The sequence below is a fragment of the Boleophthalmus pectinirostris genome, unplaced genomic scaffold (genome assembly GCF_026225935.1).
Source record: "Boleophthalmus pectinirostris isolate CB_2022bp ecotype Guang Dong unplaced genomic scaffold, ASM2622593v1 HiC_scaffold_6, whole genome shotgun sequence".
NCBI lineage: Eukaryota > Metazoa > Chordata > Actinopteri > Gobiiformes > Gobiidae > Boleophthalmus > Boleophthalmus pectinirostris.
In genome coordinates, this window is record NW_026571447.1 from 21,660,668 (window position 1) to 21,683,249 (window position 22,582).

A 22,582-nucleotide genomic window follows, 5' to 3' on the forward strand; every position below is an offset into this window, starting at 1 on the left:
GCAGCTGGGGCTCGCACAAACATATGATGCCAACAGGGGATTAAATCGTCTTCAGTATCTGGCTCAGTGGGATGAGAACAAAAGGCTACACTGGGATTAGGACCATTACTTCACTCTAACAGTGCTGGACGCCTCATGGAGCAGGGGTATCTGAAATGAATGAGGTGGGGTTTTAAATTCACCAAGCGTGACCCCCTGTGGACACAAGGAGAAGCCTATAATGATCATACTTTACACTGTATATTGAAAGCAGTAATAGAGTAGCTATGGTACTCAAAGAGGAATACTGTTATCTAGGGCCAATTTAAGGTATCAGTAGACCCTGAGGCTGAGAGATGCCGGAGGCCACCCTCAAAGAGGTTTCATAAAGCTTGAAAAATAAATATTAAAACCTCTCAACTATTCCTGACCTAAGATATATGTCATTACATAGAGACACAATACATTATGGTTAATTCAAATAGCAACAAAGCAAAGCAATTTGGTATTAATTTACTTTAACTACCGTAAATGTAAATAGTTCTGCATAGCTATGGGAAAGTGCTATGAAGAAGTCATTCAAAAGAGTTTGGAGAGACGCTAAGTGAAAGGCCCTCTCACTCTGGAGGGCCCTGGGCTGTAAGCCTTTGTATTAAGCCTGCCCTGCTGTGTCCTCAAACTATTTGTAATAGAAGTAATTCTCACAATTGGCCAAGTAAAATAACAGCTTTATGTGGAAATTCTCTCCACTAGAGATAAAGTTGGGTGATTATTTATATTTTTCTGTCAAAGTAGTTAGATCCAAGTGTGCCACTTAATGAGGGCGCCAATTAACAGAAAATGTGTGTTTGTACAGCTGAAATATATTTAAGTTAGGCACAAGAAACACATTTATAGTTATGTTCACCTTTTCAAAACATATTTTAAAACTACATAAAATAGCTCTGCCATGGTTTTAGAATCCTCATCTCAAAATTATGTTCAAAATCAAATGCCTAATAATTATAGTTTATTTTACACCTTTCATAGTAAAGGTATCTGACTACTACAAGCACATGTTATCTGTGATGAATGAACTGGGGTCTCCCTGTTACTAGCGGCTCCCCCCTAACCCCTGCACATGAGCTTTGAGGTCCTTAATGATCACACATGTACAGGCATTAAAAGTCAATGAGTGGCGGCTGGGGTGTTGATCACAGGACACGGCTCTGATGAGAACAGACACAGATGTTTGCCCACTGGTTCAAACACGCTCACCCATGCCACAGTACCCCTGAATTATTCATCTACAAGTCATGCTGAAAATGCCAAACATACATTACAATATTTTCCCCTTTTGTGTGATACTGAAACAACAGGATAGTAGTATGCATGCTTTCGGGAGTACAGGCTATATTTTGTTTATGTATAAGTGATATGGGGGGTGACTCAGGTGGGGGTTGTTTTATAAAAAGGAAATTGCTGGGTTCAGTCTTGTAAACAAAGAGATAGAGACAAGCCCACTTCGGCTCCCTATGCAATACTGTAGTGATTTGTACCAGATAACCCCAGTTGGTGTCTGGGTACACAAACTTAATATAAACTCTGCAAGCTAATCATTTTCTCTAGAGCTGAAGGAAATTGGATTACGGTGAACTGGACACTGCTTTGTTTTTTTTCCGTTTTTTTGTAACTTGTACTTTAATTTTACCTAATAAAAGTATAAAGGGGGGGGGGTAGATACGTTTAATGCCACGTGAAATGTCACATAGTGCAGCTTTAGAAATTAATATTTAATAGTCCCAGTGTGTAATTATAATTCTATTTACACCCCCTGAAACGTTTTGAACTTGACATAATCTGTCTCCTGTCTACTCTTGTTTCATGTTTCCAGCACTGTCTCTGTGCCAAATGGGACATCCTGGACAGGAAGCCACAGTGAGATAAGTCTACTTGTTGTTTAGGAACACACAGTTATCGTCTGCTCCTGCCTCGTCCCCCAAAGCGCTAATGCGGTCTTTATCATGAAAGAGTTAACTGCTTATCAGGACAGACTTCATTGCCACAGATCAAGAGAGTGAGTTAGCTAAAGGGGCCGAACGCTCTTTGATGAACTTCAGAGTTAAATGAAAGTGAGTTTTGCAAGTGAGCTGCAGAGTGGATTCTTTAGGTCTGTGGGGACAGTCCAGGTGCAAACAGACAGTGTGAGATATTAACTGAATTTAATGACAGTGTCATGTTTTGTCATATGAACATACTGATCAAAAGACAGCTTTGGGCTCAATATACTAGAATATCATTAGTGTTATGCAGGGTCACTCTACACTTTATGTTGATCCCAAGGTAAAGGATAAATGAGACGATTGCATCAGACAGGGCACCCAGCATGTTAAACAGGCTCAATCAATATGCAAATTACAACATATGTACTTTGTATTACAAGATCTTTAACAACTTTAAGCTGCTATGTGCAACTTACCCAAAAATAAAAAAAATATAAATGTTTAATTTTGTAATAGCATTCCTTCCACTGGTCAACAATACTGGTCTGTAATGAAAAGAATTTACCCTTGGGCATAATAAAAAGTAATTACATCTTAAATCTGTGTATACTGTATGTAGTCTTTCTGCAATAATAACAACACTAAGACTAATATAATCTTTGAAGTTCCAAGCCTTGTCAATGATCCTACAAAATACCATTCATTGCACTATATCGTTGTTGTCATCAAAAATCTGATACTAATCGATGCTAAAAGCTGTATCGAAACTAGATACTCAATTGAGCAGGTATCGAAACAAAAAAAGTCACATCCACATGACAGAAATGGACCTTTCCTGAATAGATTTAGGATGATCTTGAGCTGTGTCAGAACAAGTGTAAAACCATATAGACTACGCCCACTACACCACTATTACTGCTCTCTGTAGGAAGCTAAAGATTTACTTTACCGAATAGAAAGTGTAAATAGTGTACTACTGCATAATCTGCCAGATATTTGTTGACTAAACACTTCACATGTTGTTGTTTTGATAGTTTTACAGTGCTCAGCAGGGCAGTGCCACTGTACTGCACTTCTAAGAATTTGATGTTCAGTGTGTACTTGAGTCACAGTGTCCTGCTGTGAACAAACACATAAAACTACAGAGCCCTGCTGCATTAGGGGCCACACCTCATCCTTGTGTACAGTATCCCACCATTGTCCCGGGACATCCTCTGAGAACTACGCCGAAGGTCTCAGCACACACATGGGACCTTCTTTGTCCTGCCACAGCCACAAAGAGTCCGTATAATCTGTCGCTTTAGGACATTACTGCAGCACTCTCTATGTTGGGCTTGTAATAACTGACTGTATTTCGTGTATGCTGATTGATGCTACATGCTGGTACCTTGTTGCAATTATTCAGGGTCTTATTCTTTGTCGTAGCTGCCCCATGCATCACTGTGCTCAATGTGACAGGTGCATAACTTCTTTTGGAGAAGTAGTCTGCTGTAATTGTGTTGGAGTTTCATTTGGTCTCAAGTGAGTTAATTTGAACAGTCCATTTGAAATTTGAAAGTGTAACATTTCTAAAGAAACTACTTGCCTGGGGTTCAGAATACACACTACCAATACTTTATAAAAAAATTAAAAAAAACAATACAGAGATAAAATTCTATACTAACAGGCAAAGAAACTACACAAACTATATATTTTTTTTCATTTAGTTACTTGGTGGTATCTGATATAAATGTTGTGGTAGGTTTGACTTGAACACAAACAGTACTATATTGAAATAAAAGTTTAGAAGAGTGATCAAAACATTACAAAACATGCCATAACAAGACTATGTACTGTAATTAGTCAAAACTGAAAGTGAAACTGAAAAGCATAGATATTGTAGTAAAAAAAAGAAAGAAAGAAAATATCATGAACTAAACCAGGGTGCAAAAGGTCACACCACACTGTCTCTTTGGTAATTTACTTTTCAAACAGATATTCCTTCACGAACAGTAATGAATGAACTTGTCGCCATAGGGTGTAAAGCCATTTAGGACCAGGTCAATAGCTCACTTTAGCATCTCATCAGGCTGAACATTTGCAATATACTTGATTATTGAGAGCAAGTCCTTCCTTGGAAAGTCATATGAGCTTGGTGAGAAAATGTGAACACATCTTAATTGCTTCTTTGTTGTCCTCGCATTTGGTTAATAATGAAATCTGCTGCCAATAAATCTCACAAACAGCGTGTTGAAGATGGCAGCCGAGTAGTCATTACAGCTCTGTGGAGATTTTAATCACGTATACGCCATTTCTGACTGATGCGTGTGCACAAGTAGACACACAAGTACACTGTGGTTTGTAATACATCTTCATAATTAGTCTCACAATTATAAGGCAATAAACTGCAGTACACATGGGAGACTGATCCATCTCTGGGATACTGCAATTACCCTGTGAAGACGCGCTCTTGTGACAAATGTTTGCTTTGCGGCTCTGGTTAAAATCCACAGCACATATTTAGTCATGAGAAACAGTCTGCGTGGGGCTTGTTTCAGCAAACTACAATTAGATTCATTTTGGAGTCTGGTCATTCATTACAGAAACAACTGTTAGTGCAATTCCTACAGAAGGACAAAATGTAAAAATCCTGAAATCTGAATTTTTTAAATACTGAAAACTTTGTCTTTGTCCAGAGTTGTTTTTCATAGTCCATTTTTCAACATGACAGATATAAGCTCAATTTAAAATTCACCAGGGAATTTAATACTACTTTGGTTTGTTATTAGTATCTTAAATTATCAGCTCTTTTTAACCTAACATGTTTTAATTTTAACATAACATAACTATTTCATGTTATTCAATACTGTAAGTCTTGTTTAATATAGTTATAATAATAATTTCATACTTTATTGATCCACAAGGGACATTATTTGGACACAGTAGCTCACACATCACAATATATTATAATAACACAGAGCAAAAATATAAATGGTAATGACAAATAATAATAAATAGTAAGAGACTGGTGTCAGTAAGGCATAATTATATAAATGTTCAAGTAAAAATAAATAAATATTCTACAGTGCTTTACGAGACACTCAAAGTCATTTCACATTCCATGCATTATTCATATACTTACATACATATGCTTTCTTATCCTGTTAGGTCATTTCTTATTGTTGCATGTACATTATTGTCCGCCTGTACATTTTATTCTGACTTTCTGGTACTCTGGGAATCCCTCTCCTTGTACTACTGATGCACAACAGCTCATCTTAAAGTCCAGTCAGTGCCTTGGCGATATCAGACAAACTGCTCTGAGTCCAAATTGGCTTTCCCTCCATTAGACCTGAGCGCGAGCACATTATCAGCAACAGCGTCTACTGCCTGCAGGGCCAAACCACAGCTACTCCACCACCCACTATGTCCTATATACACCAAAATAACATGCACAAGCTAAGACGAAGGCACTGAGTAGTCTATTATGCCATTTAAATTAGTTTGATTAAGTCGGCTGGATGTCCACTTTGCCATTGAGCACACATACATTTATAGCAAGACACCTGCAAAGCGTAATGGGATTCTGTTCAGCGGGAGATACAGTACAGACATTTCTATTTGCCATAAAGTAAATACCCCTGACTTTTATAAATGCTTCCAGTCTCAACTTTTTTCTTGAGCACAGCAGGAAATAATAGCAGCTTTATTACACATACGCGATCGTATGGCACAAATGTCACGCAGTGCATAACCTTTTCTCTACAGCAGACAGACCTTTTTCCACATTCAGCTTCACCGCTCACAATCAAAACCATGGCGGATACAAGTCAAACATGCATGGTTTATTCATAGTCGCACAAAACACTCAAACAGGAAACCTCAAGAGCAAAAAGGAGGGCAGGCCCAGGTCTGAAGAAATAAACATGATATTCTTACAGTTCATAGTTGACACTTTTAGGTAAGTTGTAAGTTAAAAGATTTCACTGGCTCAATTTCTGTGTAATCCCTCAGTTGTCCAGGTAGGGTTCATAGCAAAAAAAACTATTAACTGGACAGAATTCAATCAGTATAGTAGGATAGCTGTTTCTAAATGTCACAAACTTTCTACAATTTTAACTTTGTTTTGCACAAACAATTTATGTCATTTAACACGGATCAGACTCATATTTTGAAACTTCTGCATTTGTAAATGCTTGCAAAACTACTACCTGAATATGAAATTCGCTGTGGTACACCACATTATCACCCAAAAACAGGAACAAAAAATGACTTGCCAGTTTTTATATTCTATTCACTAAGACACAAGCATGGATGAAATTAAAATTAAAGGAGAGCCTGAATGTTGATAAGGTCCAATTTGATTCAGTGCGATGTGCAGGGTGAGGTTTGAAAGAGCGCTGGAAGGGGAGACTCTGCCTTCACTAATTGCACAAAAGGAGAATCTCTGGGGATTGGACTGAGCTCCAGGTGCAGCAGCTCCACACCAAACCACTGACACTTCAGCCCATAATTTATGTAGTCATTTGAGTTATTGAGTAGTTGTGCCTAAAACAAGATCTGTTATGTAGATAACATCACATTTTGCCTGAGCTTGGCTTTTCACAGTAGGAAACTAGTGGAATTTCATTTAGGTGTTTCCATGTACATATGATTATGACTCAAAAAGATTGCAGAGTAATGGGTGGAGATAAGGGGTAGGTGAAAACTGACATTTTATAAGCACAAATGCCTCAAATATTGGATTACTCAAACATGTATGAGTCAATCCAAATACAACTCCGAGTGAGCTAATGAAGAAACACCATTAGAACGTGGTTAATCAAAGTGGATTCCCCATAATATGTCCACTTTAATTATAAAATCCTATGGATATACACACACCAGCCATCTCATTATGACTGCCTGTCTAATACAGACAAAATGTACTTAACTGAATGTACAGTACATAACCTACAGCTCATTTGTTTGAGCATATTTGTTTTTATTTATTACTGGTTCATCACACATTGTAGTGTCACTACACTTTGTTTAACATACTTCCCTATACCTAATGTATATATTATATATACGTCATATTGCGCTATTTTCTGATCTATGTTATAATGTTGTTTCCTCATCACAAACGTACCCTGAGTTCTGTTTTGTTTCATTCACACATGTTTAACACACAAACCCTGCATGTATAGTTCTTCTCTCAAACAGAAAACACAGTGGTGTCCTGTAATAATACAGGAAGTGCTCCCCTGTGTTTTTAAACTCCATATACTTTCACTACAGTCATCTGGATAATTTCAACCCTGGAATTGCTAATCTCTACCAAACAAAGCCTAAAAGGTAGCAGTTAACTTGAAAACTACGACTTCATGACATCAGAAGGTGGACCAGAGCATTTTAAGCTTTGGAGATGTAGACAGACAAATAATAAAAAGTTACTCAAACATGTGTGAATGAAACAAGGTATGTGTAAGAAGAGGTAACAACATTATAACATGGCTTTAAGTTCACAAGAGTCAATTTCACATAATATTGGACCATAAACAAAGAGAGACAAATTGTTCTCTTTAATCTCATACTGTCTTACCCAACCCATCCTTCAAACGGGGCAATTATGATTTCATACATTTCACTACAATTATGCCTATTTCACTTGCAAACACATAATGGTTCAGATTCAGGTAACTTAATTTACACTCGTAGCTAGAATTGGTCTGCTTTTCGAGTTGGCTTTCATACAAGATGCCAGGGTGTATTTCTTAAAAGTCTACTTAAAAATTGATCCTCCGTCATTTGTACTACCCTATTTGAACTCTGATTTTACCATTCACTGCCAGCCCTTGTCGGCGCAAGTGCAGATGAAGAAGAGGAAATCCTGGGACGACTCGGAAGAAGATAAATGATGATCGCTTTTGAATCAGCACGCCATAAATAATTGAACCGACAAACAGGTCAGGCCGCTCGAGGGCAGCCAATCATCAGCCAAGTCCTGCTCTCTCCCCAGCACCAATGTCTGTGATCTGAGCTACTTTGGCTTATATGTCAGAACTCTTTCTTTTCATACTTTCAAATTCATTTATGCGTTATTGCCCAGGAAAACAGGGTTAGTTTATTACAGCTATCATGAAGGCAACTCACTTTGTCTGGCGTCTTCTATAGTCACAGACTCCAGTCCAATGAATACTTCACTACAAGAAAAGGACCTGATTCTTCCTCCAAAGTGCCTCTCATCACTCGTCTGAGAAGTCCCACTCTCGCTCCATGAAGCCATCAAATCAATGCTTTTTTACAGAGCAGTTTCTACAATGACTTGGAACTTCATCCGACCCGACCATGGCATTTGCCCTTTTCGAGTTTGGCAAAAAATATTGTGACACACACTTTCTCTTCATGTGTTTGCTGGACACTTGGGCAGGTGCAGAATTTTGATCACTAATAAATACAAATTTTATTTAAAGTGATAAATAAAATAATAATGTAACAATGTAAGTGGGTGTAGTATTCTGTCCTGTTGCTTTTGTTCTACTGTGGACACTAAATACTAAATATGATGATACAGTATCATTATTGCGGGCTGTTGTATTGCTATATTGTTAAGAGTACTTTTTGGTACCTTTTAGCAATTTTATTTGTGACTGCAAGACAATTTTGTGGCTTTACTGGAAGGAAACTTGTTTATGCAATACACTTGACATTGACTGTTGATTACACGAGATGTATTTCATATTAACTTTGCACATTGTGGTTTAACAAAGAAATGTTGTTGCTAAAATCAATCAATCAATCAAACTTTATTTGCATAGCACTTTTCATACATTTGAAATGTAGCACAAAGTGCTTCACATGCAACAGAAAAATTTCAATACATTAATTAACCCCTCCCCCCGTTATAGTAAAAATGAAAATGTATAGCTAAGATCAGATGGAGACTAAGTAAAATAGTAATGATAATTTTATTTAAAACAACCATAATAATAACAATAATAATGATAGTTTAAGTTAAAACAGGTAAAAGTTTCAGTTAAAAGCTAAATTAAAAAGATATGTTTTAAGTTTACTTTTAAAAGTATGAACACTCGCAGCGGACCTCAGATCCTCAGGTCAACTGTTCCACAAATGGGGGCCGTAAAAGCTAAAAGACGCCTCACCGTGAGTTTTAGTTTGAACTCTTGGGACAGTTAAGAGACGACTACCTGAGGACCTGAGAGTCCGAGAGGCTCATATGATAAAAGCAGATCAGATAAATAAATAGGACTAAAACCATTAAGAGCTTTATAAACCAATAAAAGAACTTTAAAATCTATCCTGAAGCTCACAGGAAGCCAGTGCAGAGACTTCAGTATTGGGGTGATGTGCTCTCTTTTCCTAGTCCTTGTCAGCAGTCATGCTGCAGAGTTTTGGAGGAGCTGTAGTGGAGCTGTACTTTTTGTAAAATGTATTTGGTTCATAAAAAACAGCAATATAGTGCAGAGTACCATGTGTAATATATTGATAATAACATTTATCGCCATATTATGATAATATTGTGATCCATGTATTGTGCATCATATCGAATCGTGAGGGTACTCTGTGTTACTTTCATGTGGAGGGCTCATCTGCTAGTCTCCATGGAGATTTTGTATACCTAGAATACTCCATAGTATGGCAATGAATCTATCTCCATGAGTCAAGCCAGCACACCATCATGCCAAGTTACAGGTCCAATCTGTGGAGAGGTGACATCAGAAGTAAACGCAAGGTCATACTTTGGAACATTTTAGGCAAAGCCGTAACATCTCCAAGAAACAAGAGATGGTAGTTCCATCAGAAAAGCCACATAGTGCACATTTAAATTTAAGTAAAATTTTACAAATTGTAGAAAAACAAATTGTTTCCCTCAGTGTCATTAAAGCAGGAATGGACAGCAGCAATGAGTTGAGCAAATGGCCTAAGAATAATGCATCTCCAAAATTTGAACAATGAAATCTATGTTCTTATTCTGTTACTTTAGTTTTTCTTCTTTAATGTTAGTGGCATTTTACTTATGCTGTGTATTCAAAACTCTTGTCTTGTTAAAGCAAAGTAAATCTTGTTTTTCCAGCTGCATAGGTGACATTCAAACTAAAATACGTGTTAAAACCATGCACAGACATAGACACAGAGCAGGCAGAACCTTGGGTAGTGTACACAGCAGCAGTCTCCAACAGAAAGCAAAGAGTAAAGTCCTGTATCAATTATTAACTAGAAAAAGTTGGATGTGCACAAAGTAAAAGTTCAAGTTTATTGGCTGTGCCTCAGACCAATTATAAGTATTGAATATTAAGTGTAAGTAATTTAAAAGTTTCCAGGGGTTTTAAATTACAGTAAATGAGCTACCTCACACATAATTGTTAACATGATTCAGGTGAACGAACAAAGGGAAAACACAATCTTCAGTCTCTTGATGATACATTGTGTAGGTGAAGACAAATTAATGTTAGAAGGGAAATATAAGGTGTGTTTAAACGCATGCTCCACTGGTGATTGAAACATTGAACACGTTTATAAAAGGCTGGTATAATCCAACTCAACTGCCTTATGTTGTCATTACAGGGACATTTGTTACTGAGTCAAGTGAAGTGGGGTAAGTCTTGGGTAAGTAACACAACTCACACAACTAAACTTTTGAGGTAAGGTTCAATGTATAGAGTACTATGATTTGTGCTCTCAAAAACTGAAAATTGTTATCAGCACATTAATGAATTCACTTTGAAGATGTTTTAATTGAACAAATACAAAATCTGATACTTCTTGTAACTTTATGGTAAAAGTGGAAGTAGAATTTAGTTATTCCTACCTCATTAAAGGTCAAAATCTGTGTGGTAAAAATGACTTGTGTGAGCTTTAAGCCATGTTATGATGTTGCTACCTCATCAAAAACATACTTAGAGATGTGTTTTGTTTCATTCACACCTTTATTATTAGTCTGTCTACATCTCCAAAGCTCTCTGTTCCACCTTATGAAGCAGTAGTTTTCAAATTAACAGCTACCTTTTACCTTTAGTTTAGTAAAGATTGGCATTATGAGAGCTGAATTTATCCAAATGATTCTAATAAAGGTATATGGTATTTAAAAACACAGTGGAGCACTTTCTGTATTCCCACATGATATCACAAGGTCGGACAGAGTGGGCTTGTGGGTTTAACATGTGTCAGTGAAACAAAAAATTACTCCAGGTAAGTTTTTGATGAGGAAACATTATTTCAGAAAATAGTGTAATATGGGCCCTTTAATGAATTCACTTTGATTGGCAGAAACATGTTTTAAATTAATGAATACAAGATCTAATAGTTCTTGTAACTTTATGGCAAAAGTGGTAATAGAATTGAATTAATCCTGCTTATATAACTTGTTGTACTTTAGATCTTGGGCATTAATCCTACATAACTGTATGATTAAATTGTAGCTGTACTAGTACTTTTAACAGTAATTGGACCATTTCACTATTTAAGTTGCAGATTAATGATTAGCTTTGAAGTATTGCCCAGTGAGTAGGCATCTTCCCAAACTGCCTCATCTTCAGGCTAATGTTTGTCCCACTCTGATATCAATCTCAAGCTCCAGTCCACCCTTTTTCCCATAGGCCTCACAGATAAGATCCTCTGAGGCTCACCAAAGTTTTGCATTTTAACATTTTATAAACATAGAATGAGTTAGCTTTTCTGAACTGGCATATCCCTAACTTTGAAAACATTGCCAGTTTAGCCTGAAGGAAACTGGCCCTTTTCCAGCTCTTCTTATGAAGTGTCACAGGTGCAGTGGCCAATGGACAAGCCAGAGCCTCAAAATAAGCGCTCTCACTGGATTTACACCCAGTTAAAGTGAAGTGTGTGTTGAATTTTAGATTAAGGACGTGTTATTGAGCTTTATAATGGCTGTACAGAGTAGAGGCTCTTGGGCACATGTAAAATTCAATTTTGTGTGTCATGAGAAAAACGTTACCTTGGAGCATGTTAAGTCAGCAAATAAGAAATGTAGAGCTTGTAATGTTCATGAACACCATGGCTCATGCATATATATTTATATTTAGAGAGAGAGAGAGTTATATAATTTGATACATTGTTTCCTAACTAATAATATTAACTATCCATTTCAGGATTTATGGACTGAATATTGACATTTGCAGTGACAGTGGTGGTTACCATAGTAATGAAATGACTCGGAATAGTTCTTAGACTTGTTAGACCAGACGAGGTCTGTAGTGCTTGATGAGGACTTTTTTTAACTGGTGCCCAAAGCCACACTGTTTAACATTCCCACTGTGCCAGGCAAACCTCTGTGCTTCCCAAATGCTGTCTGCGTTTAGTTGGCTTTCAAAAATATATGACCGGTTATCATTAATATGCATTACTTTTTCATACAGTCTATGCTATGCAATGCTAATGTGGCTGCTTTTCAGTTTGGTCTCAGTTATGATGATCCATACTCGAGGCAGAAGGGAGCGTAGTCCTGCCTGCAAATTAAACACTATATTATCTCTCTGCAAATATCACTAAAGATGGACATTATATGGCACTCAGTGAGGAAGCCATTAGGTTTCATGATGTTATTTCATGTTATAGTTAATGGCTGCACTTAAAAAAAGTACATATACAGATGTGAACATTGCAGAACGAAAATACATTGACAAAAACATTTTTAGTGGCCAAATATAGATTTATTGTAAATTTCTTCATACAAACATCTTTATCCAAAAATAAACAGCTGATTTGGGCGAATCATTAATAAAAGTGCAGTCATCATAGCTGTGTCCACACTAAAGTGGAGTGGGTAAAGCTGTGTGTAAAGCAAAAGTTCATATGACAAACACGGTCTCTGTCACTCTGAAGGATAAGTCACACCTGAGTCATTGGGAGCAGCAGTCACAAATACTGTACAAGAACGCTCCTTGTGCAAAAATGTATCAGGTTAAAATACAACTCTAAAGACCCCTTAAAAGGCCAAAGTTGTCCAGGAGTCAGGTAGAGGAGGAAATCACAGTTGTGGAGAGTATTTTAATACCTTATGATGAACAAGTACAAAATGCAAGTCATTTATATAGTCATAAAGTTTTCATAATATTAACCTCCCAGTTTTACTCTTGGTCCATCACTCACACAGTGTCCCTTTATTATGACAAAAATTAAGTAATCGAGTATCAAGGTTGAACTGTTAAACATTAAGAAAAAAAACATTTTCATGTAGCTGTGAATGAAATATACTAAAATTAGTTAATTTTTAAGATGCCAAATTTACCATTGCAACACAATTGCTACTGCTTTGGTTGAACTGACCATTATACTTAAAATGCAGACTGTGATACTGACCCCATGGGGCTCATTTTGAGGCAAACACCGAAACGCACGGGCTGTGTTTACAGACTCTCAAGGCTTCTCATTGGTCATTATTAGAGGATGGCATAGGAGCCAGATCCAAAAGCTGGAGAGATGTGTGTAATGACCAGAGAAGCTCCAATCACTCTCCAAAACTGCCATCTTTAATTTCGTGTGTGGTGTTCAAGTGATTGGCAAGCTCCTGCATCACAGAGTCTCTGCCTATGTGATCGTTTCTCCTCTTCTCCATCACCACATCCTCTAGGCTCTGAAACTCCAGTACGTGGCTCTTTTTGTCAGAAAACATTAACTTTAACTTGTATGGCTGCTTGCCTATCCTGATCTCACCCCCAATCTTGAACTCACGCTTTCCAAAGCGGCACCAAGCTGCAAAGCACTCAGAGTTCCTCCAGTACAGCTCTCCGTCTCTGGAGCCCACGTGGTTCATGGCGTTACGCACGATGACTTCAGGTGGCAGCGCGCGGTACCGGTATAATCCGTTCACTATCCTTCCCTGTTTCCCCTGACTCACGTCCGTCAGAAAGCTGTTCTTGATCTCAGCCCGATGCAGATGGACCACCTGGAAGTCCCCCACATACACGGCCCAGTGCGGATACTGTCCGGTAGCAACAAACTCCAACAGGTCCCCCGCTCTGCACTTGTTCAGCAGGCTCTCTGCGGAGTACGTGGCTTCACCGCTCTTCCTCTCATACAAACAATCGTCTCTGTAAAAGACCGCGCACTCCAGTTCGTCCCTCGGGTCAAACGGCTTCTCCTCGTGGTTTACCCGGGCGCTCTCTGTGGAGAAGTTATCGAAACGGTCGTCCTGGTCATCGTCATCATCGTTAGAGAAAATATAGGAAACGCCAATTCGTGGTCCATCATCGTCCGGATCGAAGCCATTCGGGTCCGACGTGGGCACCTCGGCGTAATTGAGATGAGTGAGTTTCTCCACCTGGTTCCCCATAAAGGTTTAAGTAGATTACGCAGCCGGCGAGCCAAGGGGAAACAGGATCCACCTGTTCTCTGTGCTCACTTCAGGACGACAGCACGAACCTATCAACTAAATCCAAAGCGGCAGCAAGGACGCCAATAATCCATATCCAACAACATATGTCCAACCAATGCTCCGACTTGAACCGAGCTGAAAGAAAACAAACAGATACTTCGTTAGTAAACGACAGCCTCAAACAAAGTGGAACTACTTTGTATTCCAAACTGGTGCGACCTGACACACCTGTTGGCTCAGCTTCAGAGAAACTCATGTTATCCCATTTACAAACATCTTTAGAATCTCATTTGGCTACAAAGCACCTATGGCACATGCAAATTTCAGATCCACAATTTGGCACAGAGAAAGAAAGGACTCACCGGTGGTCCACTTGAGTTGCTCCTTCTCTCACTGCTGGAAACATGCGGGACATAAACAGGAATGGACACCGGGCTGTCAGCTGCGCTTTTCCGGTGTGCCTCAGCCCGTGTGGTGTGCTGGGAGGATGTGGTTTGCTCTTCTGTATACTGCTGTCTGTAGTGTGAACCACAGTATTTGTTGCAACGAAACTCCGTCTGCCAGAATAAGTGCGGGGAGGCGTTGACACTTAAAGCGACAGTGCACCTTTCCCTCATTAACAGTCTATAGTCTATAGCATACAGTTTTGCTTGTTTTCATTAAAAACGATCTTTAGCGTTCAGCGTCTGCACACACACTTTTAATGAATGTAATAAAATGCTGCATTAGTCTTAAAATATTGAGTCAAAACTTTATTTAATTTATATTTTTCCCACTTTTAATGATAAAAAGTCGATGTAATTCAATCCTTCAAACAATTGTTAAAAATACTGGCTTGGAATATACAGATAAACTTTTCATAAGTACTGAATGTGCGTTGAATGCCAAATATTAAAGCGTGGAAGAGAGTCACCTAATAATTTAAACTAAACACTTCATAAACAGACGCAGACAAATGAGTCAGTGATTAGAGTCACAGGGCCAAATGTAATCAACAGTATTTGTGTACATTCACACCCTATTTGGTGCTACAGAAACTCTGCATGGACATTTCACAGACAGCATCAATCACATTTAATCCCACATCTATGCAATTATGCAAGTAGAATTACACGGCACATTTGCACAGCTACCGAGTCTCTTCACGTTCTCAGTGTGGCCCTGAAACTAGTTACGCTCCTCACAGTGAAATCAAAATGTGTTGATGCCAAACTCTTTAAGCAAGACACCTGGACCTAGTACATAGTGCCAGGCTCTGGGCTCTGCAGCCATCTCTGCACTGGCCTGCTAAGACCAGAGTGTTAGGAGAGAGACGTGTCCATAAGTCAAGCATGAACAAGCCAGATACTGTAATTACTGTCTTAGGAAGCTACGACACCACTTTAGGAGGGTTTCATAAGGCAGTGAGATGAATGGGAATTATAGATCAAACATTGAGCAAAAAACAAACATCAGATGATATTTGATTTTTATGTAGCTCCATGATCATGTTGTGATTGGACTTTCAAAGGACAGCAAAGGTGTTGAAGGTATGGAAACCATTTCATTTTTCTTACTTTGCAGCTAACATTGCTTCTGTTTGAGTGTTTGCTTTCACAAATCATGTATAAATTACCTGCGACGTAACATGAAGCATGGCAAATAAGGTTAGAATGATGCAGGGTAATTCAAAATGTAGTAGAGTGAAGAAACAATCAAGTCAACACAGCATACATCATTTGTTGCCTCTTAATACGTTCAGGGAGAGTGGTGTGATGCAGTCTTTGGAGGAAAGGAGCAATAAGACATGTGAAAAATGCCTAATACTCCGTTATTAAAAGATTAGCTTCACCTAGTTTCATCTCAACACAGCTTTTGTTTGTTTCTTTTTCAAACAAAGGCCTCTCACAGAGGCAGGGGCAGGAAGGAAAGGGAGATTTAATCACTCAAAGTGCATTCCAGGAGATGCTCTCAAATAAGTGTTTAGTCTTTTTCTCAGCCTGGTTTGGTTCAGTTTCTGGTCCATATAGAAAAAAAACAGATTCAAAGATGGTTGAGTACTGCAATAGCCTTATTTAATTAACAGAAAAATGTCTACATCAGAACATGTTTGGGTCGTTGGGCCCAGGTTAAGTGCTGCCACCATGGTAAGGCCTCCCTCTTGTGGTTGTTTTAACACACTGCAGTGTTATGAATTTATGAATGCCTTTAAATTATATTCAACATTTCCATAAATGTAATATAACAATAACAAAATGTTAAAATGTTAAAACTAACAACTGTACACCCTGAATCAGGTTACTATTAAATAATTATCAAAAATGAATTGTGGTGCCAGTGGGAACTATATCTTGTTGCTGTTTCTCTTCTGGTTCTGGATTCTTCTTCTGAGCACTTGGTCTGGAACCAGGTCTGACTCTTTCACATCTGAGTTAGCACAGCCCACCACAGGACACCTACAGGTTTGAGATAAACAAATGTAAATTAATTAATGTAGATAACCAACTGAAATACTGTTGGCTTTGATCACTACCATCAGCTACAGAAGGAATTCCCTTAGTTGCTAAAGTTAAGGTAAAATAGCAATTTAGCTATTTTACAATTTGTCTTATTAGGAGAAAACACAAGTTTCCTTAACTGTTTAACTTCTAACCTCTTTAAACTGTCTGACTTGTGGCTAGTGTTGCTACGATACCCAAATTTTATTTGGATACGTTCAGACCCCTCCTTGAACCGTCACCTTATCGTGGTGGAGGGGTTTGAGTGCCCGAATGATCCCGGGAGCTATGTTGTCGGGGGCTTCATGCCCCTGGTAGGGTCACCCAAGGCAAACAGGTCCGGGGGGACGGGTCAGACGAAGAACGGTTCAGAAGCCCCTTATGATGAGTGCAACACAGAGGCCAGTTACGTCGCCCGGATTGGCGTCACCGGGGCCTCACCCTGGAGCCAGGCCTGGGGTGGGTGCTCGTCAGCGAGCGCCTGGTGGCCGGGCCTTCCCCCACGGGGCCCGGCCGGGCTTAGCCCGAAGGAGCGACGTGGGGCCGTCCTCACGTGGGCCCACCACCCGCGGGAGGAGCCATATGGGGCCGGTGCAGAGAGATCTGGGCGGCAGTCGACGGCGGGGGCCTCGACGACCGGATCTCCGGACATGGAGACTAGCTCTGGGGACATGGAATGTCACCTCGCTGGGGGGGAAGGAGCCTGAGCTTGTGCGGGAGGTTGAGCGTTACCGACTAGATATAGTCGGCCTCACCTCCACGCACAGTTTGGGCTCTGGAACCCAACTCCTTGAGAGGGGCTGGACTCTCCATTTCTCTGGCGTTGGCCGCGGGGAGCGGCGGCGGGCTGGTGTGGGCCTGCTCATTGCCCCACAGCTCAGCCGCCGCCGTGTGTTGGAGTTCACCCCGGTGAACGAGAGGGTCGCGTCCCTGCGCCTTCGGGTCGGGGACAGGTCTCTCACTGTGGTGTCGGCCTACGGGCCGAACAGCAGTGCTGAGTACCCGGCCTTCTTGGAGTCCTTGGGAGGAGTACTAGACAGTGCACCGACCGGGGACTCCGTTGTTCTCCTGGGGGACTTCAACGCCCACGTGGGCAACGACAGTGACACTTGGAGAGGGGTGATTGGGAGGAACGGCCTCCCCGATCTGAACCCGAGCGGTGTTCTGTTATTGGACTTCTGTGCTAGTCACGGTTTGTCCATAACAAACACCATGTTCGAGCACAAGGGTGTCCATAAGTGCACGTGGCACCAGGACACCCTAGGCCGGAGGTCGATGATCGACTTTGTAGTCGTGTCATCTGACCTCCGGCCGCGTGTCTTGGACACTCGGGTGAAGAGAGGGGCTGAGCTGTCAACTGATCACCACCTGGTTGTGAGTTGGGTTCGCTGGTGGAGGAGGAAGCCGGAAAGACCTGGCAGGCCCAAGCGTGTAGTGAGGGTCTGTTGGGAACGTCTGGCGGAGCCCTCTGTCAGAGGGACTTTCAACTCGCACCTCCGGGAGGACTTCTCCCGGATTCCGGGGGAGGCTGGAGATATGGAGTCTGAGTGGGCTTCATTCTCGGCCTCTATTGTCAATGCGGCTGCTCGGAGCTGTGGGCGTAAGGTCTGTGGTGCCTGTCGCGGCGGCAATCCCCGAACCCGGTGGTGAACACCGGAAGTAAGGGATGCCTGTCAAGCTGAAGAAGGAGTCCTACTGGGCCTTGCTGGCTCGGGGGACTCCTGAAGCAGCTGACGGGTACCGGCGGGCCAAGCGTGCTGCAGCCCGTGCGGTTGCGGAGGCAAAAACTCGGAGCTGGGAGGAGTTCGGGGAGGCCATGGAGAAGGACTATCGGACGGCCTCAAAGAGATTCTGGCAAACCGCCTCAGGAGGGGGAAGAAGTTCTTCGCCAACACTGTTTCCATTGCGGGGGGAGAGCTGCTGACCTCGACTGGGGACGTTGTCCGGCGGTGGAAGGAATACTTTGAGGATCTCCTCAATCCCACCGTCACGTCTTCCGAGGAGGAGGCCGAGGCTGGGGACTCGGAGGCGGACTCATCCATCACCCTGGCCGAAGTCACTGAGGTGGTTGGCAAGCTCCTTGGTGGCAAGGCTCCGGGATTGGATGAGATCCGTCCTGAGTACCTTAAGTCTCTGGATGTTGTGGGGCTGTCTTGGCTGACACGCCTCTTCAACATTGCGTGGCGGTCGGGGACAGTACCTCTGGACTGGCAAACCGGGGTGGTGGTCCCTCTGTATAAGAAGGGGGACCGGAGGGTGTGTTCCAACTATAGGGGGATCACACTCCTCAGCCTTCCCGGTAAGGTCTATGTCAGGGTACTGGAGAGGAGAATCCGGCCGATAGTCGAACCTCAGATCCAGGAAGAGCAGTGTGGTTTTCGTCCTGGCCGTGGAACACTGGACCAGCTCTACACTCTCCATCGGGTGCTCGAGGGTTCATGGGAGTTTGCCCAACCAGTCCACATGTGTTTTGTGGACTTGGAGAAGGCATTCGACCGTGTCCCTCGTGGTGTCCTGTGGGGGGTGCTCTGGGAGTATGGGGTCCGGGGCCCTTTGCTAAGGGCTGTCCGGTCCCTGTATGACCGGAGCAGGAGCTGTGTTCGCATTGCCGGCAGTAAGTCAGACCTGTTCCCGGTGCATGTTGGACTCCGCCAGGGCTGCCCTTTGTCACCGGTTCTGTTCATTGTATTTATGGACAGAATTTCTAGGCGCAGTCAGGGGCCGGAGGGGGTCCGGTTTGGGGACCACAGGATCTCATCTCTGCTGTTTGCGGATGATGTTGTCCTGTTGGCTTCATCGAACCAGGACCTGCAATGTGCACTGGGGCGGTTTGCAGCCGAGTGTGAAGCGGCTGGGATGAGGATCAGCTCTTCTAAGTCTGAGGCCATGGTTCTCGACCGGAAAAAGGTGGCTTGCCCTCTCCGGGTGGGTGGGGAGTCTTTGCCTCAAGTGGAGGAGTTCAAGTATCTCGGGGTCTTGTTCACGAGTGAGGGAAGGACGGAACGTGAGATTGACAGGCGGATCGGTGCAGCTTCGGCAGTGATGCGGTCGCTGTATCGGACCGTTGTGGTGAAGAGGGAGCTGAGCCGAAAGGAGAAGCTCTCGATTTACCGGTCAGTCGTTGTTCCTACTCTCACCTATGGTCATGAGCTCTGGGTAGTGACCGAAAGGACGAGATCGCGGATACAAGCGCTCGAAATGAGTTTCCTCCGTAGGGTGGCTGGGCGCTCCCTTAGAGATAGGGTGAGGAGCTCAGTCACACGGGAGGAGCTCGGAGTAGAGCCGCTGCTCCTCCACATCGAGAGGAGCCAGTTGAGGTGGCTCGGGCATCTGTTCCGGATGCCTCCTGGGCGCCTCCCTCGGGAGGTGTTCCGGGCATGTCCCACCGGGAGGAGGCCACGGGGAAGACCCAGAACACGCTGGAGGGACTATGTCTCTCGGCTGGCCTGGGAACGCCTCGGGGTCCCCCCGGAGGAGCTGGAGGACGTGTCTGGGGTGAAGGAAGTCTGGGAGTCCCTGCTTAGGCTGCTGCCCCCGCGACCCGGCCCCGGGTAAGCGGACGAAAATGGATGGATGGATGGACGTTCAGACCCCAGCGTCACATTTGCATCAAATGCCTCTAGTTGGACGCTTCAAAAAAAAACCAAAAAAAACATCTTGGCTTTGACACAGAAATTAACAACACAGCTTGAAGCTTGTTATGAAAGACCAATTTTTTTAGCACATGATAGTTAATACTCTTTTATATACAATATTATAAAAATATAGTTCGTAATAGTCCCATTTATGTGATACTTGTCAGTCAAAGTAGTTTCTGGGTGTAGATTTATTTCCACAACCCTAGCTATTTAAAAACACAACTGAATGGCCTGCACAAAGCGACAATTTAAAAGATAATTAATCTTTACCAGGGTAGCACTTTTTATCCTATAATTCGATTTTTATGGTCTTAAAAATTATTAGATTAGATATCATTTATTTATTATTTTCAGAAAATGATACTGTTGCAATACTAACTAATTAAATTAACAAAATAAAAAAAAATTGTAACACCAGCAATAGATGAATTCTAGTAATTAGCAGAACTATATAAATTCCCTGGAAGTTTAATGAAAAAATGTACTGTAACCCAGGCTATAAAATGTGCAAACTGCATAAAATATATATATTTTGACATTTTACCTATACGTCAAGACACGTGCCACACTACGCACACACAGCGTGGTCTCAGCCAATTGCATTCCTCACCGCGGGCGACAGAAGCCTCCTGTGTTTCTCTCTGGCATTCGAGTTGGGAAGAGGAGCCACAGGACTGCTGTACAGAGGTCTCTTACCGCCGTGGAAGCAGAGTTCTAGCTGAGCAAAGATTGGCCAGGTGTGCCCAGTCGGGTACAAAATGAGCTAGATCAGCCCAGAACCTCACAGAACCTTACTACCTCAATTTACCTTTCTGCGGTCTGATAGGAGATAGGAGAGCTACCTTCTGAACTAGCCTACAATAACCCTTTTTTCCTCTTTTGGCCAGCATCAGCACATATACTACAGTACATCTTACCGGCATTTTTTTCTTTGGGAATGTCTGTTTCTGATCAGGTTGACAATGGCCTCTTCATCATAGTGGTGATTACACTTCTTATTCTTAACAGGATTGACCATCTCAACCTATAAATAAAGTTTTAATAATGAAAAACAGGTTGGGGTACAACATTATGATTCAATATGAAGAAAGTGCCTGCCGTTGTGAGGGGACAGGTGAAGTTCATTTGACTTTGGGTTACAGCAATGTCCTCATCAAGCTCCTGTAGGTTTCCCGCGGTCTCTTGTCCAGCTGGAGACACATTAGAAATGTATTACTAACATTAAAATGCATACATCATTTTACATGAGGCAATACAATTGTATTCACGCTTAATTATAAACATATTAACCAGTTACAAAATTACTTGTGTTACCACTGACAATAAACAGAAACGTGTCCTCTGCAGTTGACCAGTTTTATCTTTCATTTGATGCTGCAGAAACATGTCAGGACTCAGGGGCAGTGACCAATCACCTCCAGATATGTTTATGCTTATTGTGCATGTTACATTTCATTATGTTTCCCTTCCTTTAGAAAATACCTTGGTCTTGACAGTTTCTTATGCCCTCTTTGAAGGCAAGAACCTTCGGATGATGATGCAGTTCAGCATCTGAAAGTTGGGACAAATTCAACTCAAATTGCCTCTTCACAGTTTCAGAGAGGGAAAACATGGCCTCTGGCTGCTGGGACGTCACCTGTTACAAATTCTGAATCAGGATTAACATTAAAGAGCAAAGTATGTGGTGTGGTGTGGTGTGATGTGAATAATATGCCATGTGTGCCCTCACATCAGACGTAACTTGTTGCACCACGTTTACAAAGTGGTTTATGTCTCTGTCCAGTTTGGCACACTCAAGCGTCACGTCCTGCAGCTCCTTAAGGCTATTGTTCCCGTTTACATTATCTGCAACACAGTTTGATTAATTAACACTAGTGTGAGAGGTAAGCGTTTTTATTAGTAGTGTTAGATTAGTTTTACCCTGAGTTTCAGCCAAGTCCATCGCCACATCCGTCACAATATCCATCCCCGTGTTTATGTCATTTTGACACGATTTCAGACTTGACAGTGTCCCGTGAACAGCACTTAGAGACATTGTAGAAACTAAATGAAATAATATTACCGATACTTGGTCGCTGGACACTCATTAACACTTTTAAACACTAAACAGCAACACCGATCCGTGCACCAAACGAAGTGATTAGCCCGATCTGCCCGCGAAAGCTAAAAGTATCACTTCCGGTGACGCTG

General features: G+C 41.7%; 2 protein-coding genes across 2 annotated transcripts; both read right to left on the reverse strand.

The window, feature by feature from the left end:
- Window positions 1-12,936: 12,936 nt before the first annotated feature.
- On the reverse strand, window positions 12,937-14,846 carry LOC110171656 (protein LRATD2-like). Its single transcript, XM_055163577.1, has 2 exons — window positions 14,640-14,846; window positions 12,937-14,412 (listed from the first exon to the last, which is right to left on the reverse strand). Exon 2 carries the CDS (start codon window positions 14,233-14,235, stop codon window positions 13,411-13,413), a length of 825 nt encoding a protein of 274 aa, XP_055019552.1. The 5' UTR covers window positions 14,236-14,412; window positions 14,640-14,846; the 3' UTR covers window positions 12,937-13,410.
- A 1,463-nt stretch (window positions 14,847-16,309) lies between these two features.
- Window positions 16,310-22,568, reverse strand: nsmce2 (NSE2 (MMS21) homolog, SMC5-SMC6 complex SUMO ligase). The gene is made up of 6 exons (XM_020937537.2): window positions 22,313-22,568; window positions 22,122-22,237; window positions 21,875-22,028; window positions 21,491-21,582; window positions 21,310-21,416; window positions 16,310-16,712 (listed from the first exon to the last, which is right to left on the reverse strand). Exons 1-6 carry the CDS (start codon window positions 22,425-22,427, stop codon window positions 16,601-16,603), a joined length of 696 nt encoding a protein of 231 aa, XP_020793196.1. The 5' UTR covers window positions 22,428-22,568; the 3' UTR covers window positions 16,310-16,600.
- Window positions 22,569-22,582: the final 14 nt, after the last annotated feature.